The 14,655-nt window shown below is 45.8% G+C and overlaps 1 protein-coding gene across 2 annotated transcripts in view; it reads left to right on the top strand.

The window, feature by feature from the left end:
• TULP4 (TUB like protein 4) overlaps positions 1–14,655 on the top strand; it is a 411,660-nt gene that overhangs the window by 52,422 nt on the left and 344,583 nt on the right. For both annotated transcript variants that reach the window (XM_077283286.1, XM_077283285.1), the window contains exon 2: positions 1,720–3,686. In XM_077283286.1, the coding sequence (XP_077139401.1) occupies positions 3,435–3,686 (252 nt within the window). In that variant the 5' untranslated portion in view covers positions 1,720–3,434. The remainder of the gene's footprint in view (positions 1–1,719; positions 3,687–14,655) is intronic.

Below are 14,655 nucleotides of genomic sequence, written 5' to 3'. Positions count from 1 at the left end.
ATATTGCAGCATCGGCCATGGCTGGATTGTAATATTTCACCAGTTTTTTTTAGGTGAAATATTACAAATCGCTCTGATTGGCAGTTTCACTTTCAACAGCCAATCAGAGCGATCGTAGCCACGGGGGGGGTGAAGCCACCCCCCTGGGCTGAAGCACCACTCCCCCTCTCTCTGCAGATCGGGTAAAATAGGAGTTAACCCCTTCACCCGATCTGCAGGGACGCGATCATTCCATGACGCCACATAGGCGTCATGGGTCGGATTGGCACGGGTTTTCATGACGCCTACGTGGCGTCATGGGTCGGGAAGGGGTTAAAAAGGCGTCCAGAAGAAAAATGTAAAGAAAGAGGGAAGTGAGGATACAGTAAACAGTCAGCCAGGTATACTTACATGCTGCCGCCTTGACACTCGACCGTGATCCCGCTGCTCCTGCTCACCCTCTGCCGAAGTGAAAGAAGTGCTCTAAAAAAAAAAGGGGAAAAAAATTGTCATGTGTAGATGTGACAGTGAATACTTACCAATCTGAGGAGGTGAGTACTCCCTTCACTGACCTGTTCGGCTTCAGAAGGCCCAGAACATTGCTCCTCATCAGAAGATGATATTCTGATGCATGCAGAAACAAAGAAATGGCAGAAATTAGGACATGTAGAGACATAAAATAGAAAATAAAGGCATTGGCTAGGATATACTCACATTGTTCAGACTCTTGTTTCCTCCAAGGTGCTTTTGTCTGTCTGCTCTGCTTCTCTGTCTGCTGAGTAGTGACCTGCAACTGTCCACTCCCTCCCTTTATCACCTTGTATGTGGGGGGTGGCTAATCTTTGTCTAGACATGTTTTTCTCTGGTGCAACGCATGCGTTCACGAACACAAGCAAACGCATGTGCTTGCGGCCACATGCGTTCACATAGACAGCAATGCGGTTTTTTTTGCCGCATTTCTTCCGCTAACAACCGCATACGTTTCTAGGCGGCAAATTGACGCTTCTAAAATTACTACATGTAGCGTTTACCGCACCAAGCCGCAGACGACGAAACAACGCATCTTCAAACGCGGCAAAACACAATCAAACGCAGACACATGCGTCCCTAATGTTAAATATAGGAATACACAACGCATGCGGATTTTTGCGGAATAAACACTGCGGACTCAACCGCAAATGTGAAACCTGCCTAAGACTGAAGTCTGAATTCCTGGGTAGATGTGAATACCTCTCTTCAAAGTCTGATTTTATGGGTAGGTAGGACCCTGTTGCAATTAAAAACCACCACATGCTGGAGGGCGGAGTGCTCTATCAGAGAGTTAATATACAGATGACAAAAGACTGACTAGGCATGCATGAATTGGCCAAATTAAGTGTTGAGCGTCTCATTTTTTCCTAGCATCCAGAGGCAGTATTGATATTCATATTTCTTATATTTCATATTGACATGCTTTACCACTACAGATGCAACTTTTTTTTTGTTTATTGTATATGGAGATGGTTGCTCCTAATATGCACCTGTTCACACTAGCTTGAAAGTGCCAGTCAGTCTTTTTTCTCATTTGTATGTTAGCTCTGTTGATGTGAGCAGGCAGTGATTGGTGTCAGGCAGAACAGGCAGGTAGTTGACAACTACCTGCATGAAAGTTTTTAGCCCCATAACGAAAAATAAGTAAAGTCCTGGACAGCTCCTTTAGGTGCCTTTTTTGTAATAAATCTTTTTATTTATTAATTTCAGGTAACTGCAAGATTGAACCTGGTCTAACCCTCCTCCTGAAAATTCCCGACAAAGCAACACTGCCAAAGCCAACTTTATCGCATCCCATTGTTGACATGGAAGCAGCTTATGGTCTCCTCTAACTTCATCAAAACATTTCCAGAGTAATCCGAAATGACCGAAGACTAGACTTGTGTACTGTTCCCATCTATCTTGAAAAACGGAAGCATAATACCAGACATTCAGCTGGATTGGAAAAAACTGATTTAATTAAAAGAAATGCACTCCCCAACCCCCCCCCCCCTTTTTTTCAGATGTATTTTCTGAGCTAAATGTACAATGCAGCAGCAAATAATGAAGGTCCCAAAACGGATAGTTAAGTAAAAAAAGGAAAACCTATGCCTTAGGACAGAAAGACTAGTAGATAGCAATGCCTAATTTGTATTGATGGTGTGGAAGAGGGCACATTAGAAAGAAGGCAAGACTGGATATTTTTCTGACAAATAGACTTTAATTGGGTCGTGAAATGAATTGACTTTGTTCATCCCTGTCTTTTGCTAGTCTCTTCTCACTTCCTCAAATGACTTAAATGCCATTTAAATCATAACTTGGAGGTCGACTTTTGAAAGGGAAGACCTATGCTTGATTTCTCCTTAGGAATAACCATAAGCTTAAAGTAGCAATTCTGTGCCAGGAACTAGTTTTACTGCCTGAGAAATCTAATGATTTAACCATTTTGTGTAGAAAAAACATATTTTTTTTGGTTTCTGGTAGTAACACTTCATACCCAAGTGATATTTATCTAATGTAGAAAGGAGATTAGCCAGGCAATAAGATAATGCATGTTTTGTTCATGTCTTGGTGTGTAAGGGAGAGCAGAGAAATTCTCAGCTAGCCGCAACATCAGTTGATTGGAGCGACCATGAGAGAGTATCTGCTTCCTATACATAAACGTCTTGTTGGAGTCCGTAATGATCACTGTTTTTGGACTCTCAGTATTTCTGATCGCACAGCTTGAACATTCTTATCTGGTCGGCTGCATAACCAAAATGATGTGTGCTATAGTTGTACTGTAGAGACATAACAGGTTTTTTCTGTGTTTTTTTTGCAGAACTGGATATTGTTTGGGGAAAAATTGGGCTGGAAATAATTTTGCACATTTTATGTGCCTTTTCTTTCCTTCTGCATTTTATGCAAATTTACTTTGGCTTCAAGAACCTGCCACAAAGTGATTTGGAGTTAGAATACAATGAGTTAGGACAGTTTGCTGTGCACTTTGGGGCATTTTGTGTCAGTTCTTTTAAGCCTTAAATACTTGAAACCTTTACAATCCTCTAATTTATGGAATTGTGTGTGACGTTATTGGACTGCTCTATTGCTATCCTGGAACAGGAATCTCAGGCTACATATATTTATGCATAATAATTTGCTGAGGAGACACATTTTGGGACAGAACGAGAAGCAAGACGAGAAACCATGAGTGTCAACCACACAACCTTCACGATAAGAATCCAGACTGCTGGTTAATTTTACGTCAAATTCCTGAAGTTGTTGTGTACCTGGATAACTCATACTATGCATTACGAGGCTAACTGACCACTTAACATACTTAAGGTCAACTTCTAACACTTTGAGAATTGCGGTCTTGTGTAAATGCACCTGACATTTGGAACTTGTTTTATTTACTTTAATTTTAAGAAAATTTGGGGAGGACTGGCAACAAAACTTTTAAAAGCATGTACGCATCGGTGGAGCATGGTCCTGTACTTTGCAGTGACTCCAACATTTTATGCCTTTCTTGGAAAGGAAGGGTGCCAAAAAGTGAAAAAGAGAAACCAGTGTGTCGAAGGCGCTACTATGAAGAAGGGTGGCTAGCTACAGGCAATGGAAGGGGAGTTGTGGGTGTTACATTTACCCTGAGCCATTGTAGAAGAGACAGAAATGCACCACAGAGAACCAACTTCAACCTTCGAGGTCACAACAGTGAGGTAAGTGTTTTATTTCCTTTTCCAAAAGTTCTAATGTTCCACCTAGCAGAATATCGTTTTGGGATTATGCTTTCTGACATGCCGATGATATTTTGGTCTAAGTTTATCACCTATCCCCTTGCAAAGCAGAAAATGCATGTTTTTGTGGAGATAACTGGAGAGAACTGACAGTGAAAGTGGTGGGCCATAAAGTGGGTGGTATAATATACTGAATGTAAATTTTGGAGCCAGGATTTCTATCATGCTTAATTACCAAGTCATTTCCCAAATTAATTTAGGAGATCCTTTTTATGATTATGTGATATAAACTGATGATGCATGGCTCCAGGGTAAAGCCATGTCCAAGTTATCTGGAAGAAGCCACAAGCTGTTGACTCCACCTGCCTTCTAAAAATGCAACACTTTTTCCACCCTTATGTCATTTACCTCTATTGTTAAAACAAGTCTGGAATTTAGTATCTCCTCCATTCTGCGGAAGCCGTTCACTGATGCTAGGTAAGAAGTTGGTATGACTAAAAAGGGACATCACAATTAATCTTGAAGATAAAAAGAACACATGGAAGAATTGATGTATGCGGAAATTATAAATCTATCAATCTATCTATTAGTACTTAAGACCTGCAACTGTGTAGTACTCTGTAAGAATCCACATGATATTTTAGGACCATAATAGTGAATCGGCAGTCACATAGGTGAAGAAAGAGAGGAGAAAAACCAACCATAAAAGCCCATATAAGTAAAAAAATGAATCTTGATTACTTTATTAGAGGTCAAAAGGTAACAAAGGATAGCAAAAATGACCATATAAATCAAGGGGTGCACACAGAGTATGATATAAAAACCAATGTTGTTAGGGAGAATTATATTAAAGTGCAATGCTAGTAATTAGAAACAACTGTATGCGGTGTTGCATGGAGAATATTCTATACCTTAATACTATCCCCTTTCTGACCTCGGTCGGGATAGTATGTCCGAGGTCAGAACCCCCACTTTGATGCGGGCTCCGGCGGTGAGCCCGCATCAAAGCCGGGATATGTCAGCTGTTTTGAACAGCTGACATGTGCCCGCAATAGTGGTGGATGGAATCGCGATTCACCCGCTGCTATTAACTGGTTAAATACCCCTGTCAAATTCTGACAGCGGCATTTATCTAGCTCTTCCAGCCATCGGGCTGGAAATGCTCACATTGCTGACCCCCATCATGTGATCGGGGGTCAGCGATGCGTCGACATAACAACCAGAGGTCTCCTTGAGACACCTATGGTTGTTGATGCCATGTCACCACCCTGTGGTCGGCACTCATAGCAAGTCTGTAATTCTACTACATAAGAGCGATCTGAGCTTCGCTCCTATGTAGCAGAGCCGATCAGGCTATGCAAACTTCTAGCCTCCTATTGAAGCATGGCAAAAGTAAAAAAAAAAGTTTTAAAAAATATGAAAAAAAATATATATATGAATGTTTAAATCACCCCATTCAAAATAAAACAATAAAAAAAATCAAACATGCACATATTTGGTATCGCCACGTTCAGAATCGCCCGAGCTATCCATAAAAAAAAAGCAATAAACATCGCTAAACGGCGTAGGAAGAAAAAAATTTGAAACGCCAGAATTACTTTTTTTGATCGCCGCGACATTTCTTTAAAATGCGGTCTATCAAAAGAAATTATCTGCACTTAAATGGTATCATTAAAAACGTCAGCTCGGCATGCAAAAAATAAGCCCCCACCCGACTGCAGATCACGAAAAATGGAGACGCTACGGGTATCGGAAAATTGCGCAATTTTTTTTTTAGCGAAGTTTGGAATTTTTTTTCACCACTTAGATAAAAAAGTAACTTAGACATGTTTGGTGTCTATGAACTCGTAATGACATGGAGAATAATAATGTTGGGTCAGTTTTAGCATTTAGTGAACCTAGCAAAAAAGCCAAGCAAAAAACCAGTGTGGGATTACACTTTTTTTTGCAATTTCACTGCATTTGGAATTTTTTTCCCTTTTTCTAGTACATGACATGCTAAAACCAATGATGTCGTTCAAAAGTACAGCTCGTCCCGCAAAAAATAAGCCCTCACATGGCCTTATTGTCGGAAAAATACAAAAGTTATGGCTCCAGGAAGAAGGGAAGCAAAAAACTAAAAAATTAAAATACCACGGGTCATGAAGGGGTTAAGGTGCAGCAGTGCCCTGTATAAAGTGCTAGTGCTAAAAAGGTATAATCGTATGTGGGCAATACTTATTGCTTGATACAGAAGTGATTGCAGACTTCCATTCCTGGGTGGTAGCCTCTCAGGAGTGGGTGTCTCTGATCACTTCTGTATCGAGTAGTAAGTATAGCTCATATACTAATATACTTTTTTTGCTCTAGCAGTTTATGCGGGGCCGCTGCTGCACCCTAATGTCTTTGTTATGCCGTAACTTGCCTCAATAACGCATGCTAGAGGCTCAGCATCTCCTATGTGATTTGCATGCTCCTGGTTCAGTGTTTCCTATGTGAGGTATATATATATTTTTTTTGCAATTATAACTGTAGTAGCAGTGGTGTGAGAGACATTTCCCATTCATTAACATTGTGTGCACTCCGTACTGCGGATTCGATGCAATTCCACGCGTCCAAAAACGCATCAAAATCCGCAGCGTGTGCGCACATACCCTTAGGAGTCCTGCAGTGTAATATGCATCTGTGTTTGCAACAACTTACTGCTGCCATCAGCTCTTTACAAGCTGAGCTTCAGACCAACGCAAACCTGGAAAATCATTTGCAACTTTTGAAATGGAAGGACAAGGGAAAATATATGGATGTATATGTGAAATATAATTGGACATAGAACTAACAACGTATGTAGTCTTGCATCCATATAAATTAACTAGCTATTGAACCCGTTCTACGCCCGGGTGGCGAGCATTTATATTGGTATATGGCCTCCATCCTGGTATGTGCTGCTCTCATCTTGCTCTCCCATCCTGTCATGTGCTGCTCCATCCTGCGCCCCCATCCTGTCATGTGCTGCTCCATCCTGCATCCCCATCCTGTCATGTGCTGCTCCATCCTGCATCCCCATCCTGTCATGTGCTCCCATCCTGCATCCCCATCCTGTCATGTGCTCCCATCCTGCGCCCCCATCCTGTCATGTGCTGCTCCATCCTGTCATGTGCTCCCATCCTGTCATATGCTGCTCCATCCTACACCCCCATCCTGTCATGTGTGTGCTCCCATCCTGTCATATGCTGCTCCATCCTACACCCCCATCCTGTCATGTGTGTGCCCCCATTCTGTCATGTGCTGCTCCCATCCTGTGCCCCCATTCTGTCATGTGCTGCTCCCATCCTGTGCCCCCATTCTGTCATGTGCTGCTCCCATCCTGTCACGTGCTCCCATTCTGCACCCCCATCCTGTCATGTGCTGCTCCCATCGTGCGCAATCATTGTCATGTGCTGCTCGCATCCTGTGCCCCCATTCTGTCATGTGCTGCTCCCATCCTGTGCCCCCATTCTGCCTGTTCCTGTTTCCATTCTGCCATATGTTGCTCCCATCTTTCTCTCTCCGGCTCTACTGCCCCAGTGCGGCTGTGCTGAGTGCGGGCGGCTGTGCTGAGTGCGGGCGGCTGTGCTGAGTGCGGGCGGCTGTGCTGAGTGCGGGCGGCTGTGCTGAGTGCGGGCGGCTGTGCTGAGTGCGGGCGGCTGTGCTGAGTGCGGGCGGCTGTGCTGAGTGCGGGCGGCTGTGCTGAGTGCGGGCGGCTGTGCGTGGCGGTGCTGAGTGCGGGCGGCTGTGCTGAGTGCGGGCGGCTGTGCTGAGTGCGGGCGGCTGTGCTGAGTGCGGGCGGCTGTGCTGAGTGCGGGCGGCTGTGCTGAGTGCGGGCGGCTGTGCTGAGTGCGGGCGGCTGTGCTGAGTGCGGGCGGCTGTGCGTGGTGGTGCTGAGAGTGCAGGTGGCTGTGCTGGGGGCATGAGAAGGCGGGGACACTGGCGCGCTGTGGGGGTCAGGTGCCGGAGTCGCCGCTAGCTCAGGCCCCCGGCACTTGCTATATTTACCTGTCCCCCGTTCCACCGCTCTGTCTTCCGGGTCCTCTGGCTGTGACTGTTCAGTCAGAGGGCGGCGCGCATTAAGCGCGTCATCGCGTCCTCTGAACTGAACGTCACAGGTGTCCGCCCTTTCCGGCGCCATTCTCTTTTAGACACGCAGTGTGTCTTCAAGAAAATGGCGCCGGAAAGCGCGGACTGCGCAGGCGCCGATTCCGGGAGCAGGGGGACATTCATGGCCCAGAATCGTGTCGGTGGAACGGGACAGGTAAGTATTGCATACTCACCCTCCTGGCTCGTCCATGCTTCTCCGTTGGAGATCGCGGTGTGCGTTCAGCGCTTACGCATACCGCGATCTCCTGGGAGCGTCACTCTGTGGGGTCCAGACAGCGCCGGCGCTTGCGCAGTCTATAAAGGCTTCGGACAGAGTGATGCTCCCAGCGTTATATTATAGATATGACCATGTAAAAAGGGAAACTGGACAGTCAATAACTAATTGCATTAAAAAGAGAGAAGAACTCTACCAAAAAGGTCAGAAAACTCAGTGTGAAATATGGTAAATCTTTATTAACGACCAAGTGATAAGAGGATTACAGAAAAATACCATATGAGCCATAAAAACAAAGGGTGCTCCCTCAGGAGAATAAAAAACATATAACTTGTGGGAGATATATTATGTATAAAAATATCATCCTGATAGATGGACGTCACTGTACACTATAATGTATCCCACTACACATAATAAAATACATAATGTTCTTTATCCAAACCATAGAATCAAGTAAAGTGCTAGTACATCAAATTATGGCTATTGGTATCCTATAAGTGAATGTGCATCGCCGCACAGTGTAGTGGCTGACAAGTTTCAGAGACACATAAATGTAAGGAACACCGTGACTGGTAAGGCTAACTCAGTACATGTGTTCCGCTATGTCCTGGATGACTGAGGCAATGCAGCGCACGGAAAGCTTACCGGGACGGGGCGCAACTGCTGACGTGCAGGACCTGCGGCACATGACTGCAGGGGGCGGAACAATACACCAAAATGTCATCAAGATAGATCACAACAAAACGTCAAAGATCAGCAAACACTACATTAGTGAAATTGTGAAATATGGCGGGAACATTAGTAAGACCGAACAGCATAAGCAAGTTTTCAAAGAGACCCTCGGATGTGAGGAAGGCCGTTTTCCACTCGTCCCCCTCTCGAACCCTTATCAGATTATAGGCTCCCCGGAGATCAAGTTTGGAGAACCATTTAGCCCCAGACAGTTGATTACATAGATTTGGGATAAGGGGAAGAGGATATTTATTTTTCAATGTTATTTTGCTTAGTTCTCGAAAGTCGAGGCAGGGATGTAGGCTGCCTTTTTTCTTTTTAACAAAAAAAAAAATCCGGCAGCCACAGAAGACGGAAGGACGTACACTACCGTTAAAAAGTTTCCTTATTTTTGAAAGAAAAGCAGTTTTTTTCCAATGAAGCTAACATTAAAAGATTCAGAAATACACTGTATACGTTGTTAATGTGGTAAATCACTATTTTAGCTGCAAACGTCTGGTTTGTAATGCAATATCTTCATAGGTGTATAGAGGCCCATTTCCAACAACCATCACTCCAGTGTTCTTATGGTACTTTGTGTTTGCTAACTGTGTAAGAAGGCTAATGGATGGGTAAAATACCCTTGAAAACCCTTGTGCAAGTATGTTAGCACAGCTGAAAACCGTTTGGCTGATTAGAGAACCTATAAACCTGACCTTCCTTTGATCAAGTTGAGAATCTGGAGCATTGCATTTGTTGATTTCATTAAACTCTCAAAATGGCCAGAAAAAAAGAACTTTCATGTGAAACTTGACAGTCTATTGTTACAGCTGCGACCGCAGACGTGGCCCTGCTGATGCCTCCACGTCGTCAGACCACGACGATGTGGGGCGAGCGTCCCAAGTGGGAACGAAATGTGGACCCATTGGACCACAGAAGGGATCCTGGACCTACCCAGGCTAATAAAGAGTAGTGAGCAGGGTCTGTGGCAGCTGAGCTTGTGGACAAGATAGTGACATACAGAACTAGATAACACCGCACGACTTCAGGTATGAAGAAAGATAAAGTTTACTCAAATGAAATCACAGTACATAAACAGAACACAATTATGCCGGGCTCCCGATTCTGCACTTCAAGAAAGGGTACACGTCTCAAGGAAACAGACGAAGGCAGGAGGATATCACGGGTTGATGCAGTCCATGGTTATCTGGCACGGGCATACTAGAACGGCCTCTCTCTCAGGCCTCAGGCATAGCACAGGGTCAGCAGGAGAACATCAGACACTGTCTTCGGACAGTCTTCAGATGATGGCAATGGGTCATCACGAGTTGATGCAGTCCAGGGTCCTCTGGCACGAGCATACTAGGATGGCCTCTCTCTCAGGCCTCAGGCATAGCACAGGCTCAGCAGGGGAACATCAGAAACACCAACCTCGGTCAGATAATGGCAGGGGTTATCACGGTTTGGACCCCGGGGAATCGGCAGGACATCAGGATATCTGACCATCAGGACATCTGGACACAGGCTGGACATCTGGACACAAGCTGGACATCTGGACACCGGCATGATTTCCCAGGTCATCGGCTGGAACACGGATGGCACAGAATCAGGCAACTGTGGTTGGGCTCCAGGAACCAGACAGCGGTCCCCGGTCTCCGAACATCGGACCTAGGAAGGAACTCAAGCGGGATGGTGCAAGCACCGCCGGACTGGACCGGGGCCGGATGGAGTTAGTAACGCATAGCAGGCTGAGCACAGCATAGTAAACACTCATCAAAAACACCAGACTCCATCTTTAACCCCTTCCCGACCCATGACGCCACGTAGGCGTCATGAAAACCCGTGCCAATCCGACCCATGACGCCTATGTGGCGTCATGGAATGATCGCGTCCCTGCAGATCGGGTGAAGGGGTTAACTCCTATTTTACCCGATCTGCAGGGAGAGGGGGAGTGGTACTTCAGCCCAGGGGGGGTGGCTTCACCCCCCCCCGTGGCTACGATCGCTCTGATTGGCAGTTTCACTTTCAACAGCCAATCAGAGCGATTTGTAATATTTCACCTAAAAAACTGGTGAAATATTACAATCCAGCCATGGCCGATGCTGCAATACCATCGGCCATGGCTGGAAAACCTGAAGTGACCCCCCACCCACCCCACCGATCGCCCCCCCAGTGCTCCGTTATGGGGTCCGGTCCCCTCCGTCCTGTGCTCCGCTCCCCCGTCCTCCTGCCCGCTCCCCCCCTGCTCCTATGCCACCCCCCGGTGCTCCGACGCCCCCCCGTGCCCCGATCTCCCCCCCCCCCCCCCTTATACTTACCGAGGCTCCCGGTGTCGGTCCGTCTCCTCGCTCGGCGCTGCCATCTTCCAAAATGGCGGGCGCATGCTCAGTGCGCCCGCCGAATCTGCCGGCCGGCAGATTCATTACAAGTACATTTTGATCGCTGTGGTAGGTTCTATCACAGCGATCAAAATAAAAAAATAATAAATATACCCCCCCCCCTTTATCACCCCCATAGGTAGGGACAATAATAAAATAAAGAAAATATTTTTTTTTCTTTTTCCACTAGGGTTAGGGTTAGAACTACGGTTAGAACTAGGGGTAGGGTTAGGGGTAGGGTTAGGGTTACGGGTATGGTTAGGGTTAGGGGTAGGGTTATGGCATGTGCACACAGAGCGGATCGGCAGCGGATCGGCCGCGGATCGGCCGCGGATCCGCAGCGGATCGGCCGCGGATCCGCAGCGGATCGGCCGCGGATTGGCAGCGGATCGGCCGCGGATCCGCAGCGGATTGGCCGCGGATCCGCAGCGGATTGGCAGCGGATTGGCCGCGAATCCGCAGCGGATTGGCCGCGGATCCGCAGCGGATTGGCCGCTGCGAATTCGAAGCAGTTTTCCATCAGGTTTACAGTACCATGTACACCTAAGGAAATCCAAATCCGCTGTGCCCATGGTGCGGAAAATTCCGTGCAGAAACGCTGCGTTGTATTTTCCGCAGCATGTCAATTCTTTGTGCGAATTCCGCAGCGTTTTACACCTGTTCCTCAATAGGAATCCGCAGGTGAAATCCGCACAAAAAAAACACTGGAAATCTGCTGTAAATCCGCAGGTAAAACGCAGTGCCTTTTACCTGCAGATTTTTCAAAAATCGTGCGGAAAAATCTCTCACGAATCCGCAACGTGGGCACATAGCCTTAGGGTTAGGGTTGGAATTAGAGTTAGGGTTGGAATTAGGGCTAGGGTTTGAAATAGGGTTAAGATTAGGCTTGTGGTTAGGGTTACGGATAGGGTTAGGGGTGTGTTGGGGTTACAGTTGTGGTTAGGGTTGGGATTAGGGTTACGGTTGGGATTAGGGTTAGGATTAGGGTTGGAATTAGGGTTACGGGTGTGTTGCGGTTAGGGTTGTGGTTAGGGGTGCTTTGGGGTTAGGGTTGTGATTAGGGTTATGGCTACAGTTGGGATTAGGATTAGGGGTGTGTTGGGGTTAGTGTTGGAGTTAGAATTGAGGGGTTTCCACTGTTTAGGCACATCAGGGGTCTCCAAACGCAACATGGCGCCACCATTGATTCCAGCCAATCTTGCGTTCAAAAAGTCAAATGGTGCTCCCGCCCTTCCAAGCCCCGACGTGCGCCCAAACAGTGGTTTACCCCCACATTTGGGGTACCAGCGTACTCAGGACAAACTGGGCAACAACTGTTGGGGTCCAATTTCTCCTGTTACCCTTGCAATAATAAAAAATTACTTGCTAAAACATAATTTTTGAGGAAAGAACAATTATTTTTTATTTTCACGGCTCTGCGTTATAAACTTCTGTGAAGCACTTGGGGGTTGAAAGTGCTCACAACACATCTAGATTAGTTCCTTCGGGGGTCTAGTTTCCAAAATGGGGTCACTTGTGGGGTGTTTCTACTGTTTAGGCACATCAGGGGCTCTGCAAATGCAATGTGACGCCCGCAGACCATTCCATCAAAGTCTGCATTTCAAATGTCACTACTTCCCTTCCGAGCCCTGATGTGTGCCCAAACAGTGGTTTACCCCCACATATGGGGTATCAGCGTACTCACAACAAACTGGGCAACAAATATTGGGGTCCAAATTCTCCTGTTACCCTTGTGAAAATAAAAAATTGCTTGCTAAAACATCTTTTTTGAGGAAAGAAAAATGATTTTTTATTTTCACGGCTCTGTGTTATAAACTTCTGTGAAGCACTTGGGGGTTCAAAGTGCTCACTACACATCTAGATAAGTTCCCTTGGGGGTCTAGTTTCCAAAATGGGGTCACTTGTGGGGTGTTTCTACTGTTTAGGCACATCAGGGGCTCTGCAAACGCAACCTGACGCCCGCAGAGCATTCCATCAAAGTCTGCATTTCAAAACGTCACTACTTCCCTTCCGATCCCCGACGTGTGCCAAAACAGTGATTTACCCCCACATATGGGGTATCAGCGTACTCAGGAGAAACTGGACAACAACTTTTGGGGTCCAATTTCTCCTGTTACCCTTGGGAAAATAAAAAATTGTGGGCTAAAAAATCATTTTTGAGAAAAGAAAAATTATTTTTTATTTTCATGGCTCTGCGTTATAAACTTCTGTGAAGCACTTGGGGGTTCAAAGTGCTCACCACACATCTAGATTAGTTCCTTGGGAGGTCTAGTTTCCAAAATGGGGTCACTTGTGCGGGAGCTCCATCGTTTAGGCACACAGGGGCTCTCCAAACGCGACATGGTGTCCGCTAATGATTGGAGCTAATTTTCCATTCAAAAAGCCAAATGGCGTGCCTTCCCTTCCGAGCCCTGCCGTGCACCCAAACAGTGGTTTACCCCCACATATGGGGTATCATCGTACTCAGGACAATCTGGACAACAACATTTGGGGTCCAATTTCTCCTATTACCCTTGGGAAAATAAAAAATTCTGGGCTAAAAATCATTTTTGAGGAAAGAAAAATTATTTTTTTTATTTTCACGGCTCTGCGTTATAAACTTCTGTGAAGCACCTGGGGGTTATAAGTGCTCACTATGCATCTAGATAAGTTCCTTGGGGGGTCTAGTTTCCAAAATGGGGTCACTTGTAGGGGAGCTCCAATGTTTAGGCACACAGGGGCTCTCCAAATGCGACATGGTGTCCGCTAACGATTGGAGCTAATTTTCCATTCAAAAAGTCAAATGGCACGCCTCCCCTTCCGAGCCTTGCCGTGCACCCAAACAGTGGTTTACCCCCACATGTGAGGTATCGGTGTACTCAGGAGAAATTGCCCAACAAATTTTAGGATCCATTTTATCCTGTTGCCCATGTGAAAATGAAAAAATTGAGGCTAAAATAATTTTTTTGTGAAAAAAAAGTACTGTTTCATTTTTACGGATCAATTTGTGAAGCACCTGGGGGTTTAAAGTGCTCACTATGCATCTAGATAAGTTCCTTGGGGGGTCTAGTTTCCAAAATGGGGTCACTTGTGGGGGAGCTCCAATGTTTAGGCACACGGGGGCTCTCCAAACGCGACATGGTGTCCGCTAAAGATTGGAGCCAATTTTTCATTGAAAAAGTCAAATGGCGCTCCTTCCCTTCCGAGCCCTGCCGTGCGCCCAAACAGTGGTTTACCCCCACATATGAGGTATCAGCGTACTCAGGACAAATTGGACAACAACGTCCGTGGTCCAGTTTCTCCTTTTACCCTTGGGAAAATAAAAAAATTGTTGCTAAAAGATCATTTTTGTGACTAAAAAGTTAAATGTTCATTTTTTACTTCCATGTTGCTTCTGCTGCTGTGAAACACCTGAAGGGTTAATAAACTTCTTGAATGTGGTTTTGAGCACCTTGAGGGGTGCAGTTTTTAGAATGGTGTCACTTTTGGGTATTTTCAGCCATATAGAACCCTCAAAATGACTTCAAATGTGAGGTGGTCCCTAAAAAAAATGGTT

This window comes from Ranitomeya variabilis, chromosome 2 (assembly GCF_051348905.1).
Source record: "Ranitomeya variabilis isolate aRanVar5 chromosome 2, aRanVar5.hap1, whole genome shotgun sequence".
NCBI classification, from domain to species: Eukaryota; Metazoa; Chordata; class Amphibia; order Anura; family Dendrobatidae; genus Ranitomeya; species Ranitomeya variabilis.
Note: the sequence above shows the minus strand (reverse complement) of the source record. Positions and strands in the feature narration are given on the sequence as shown.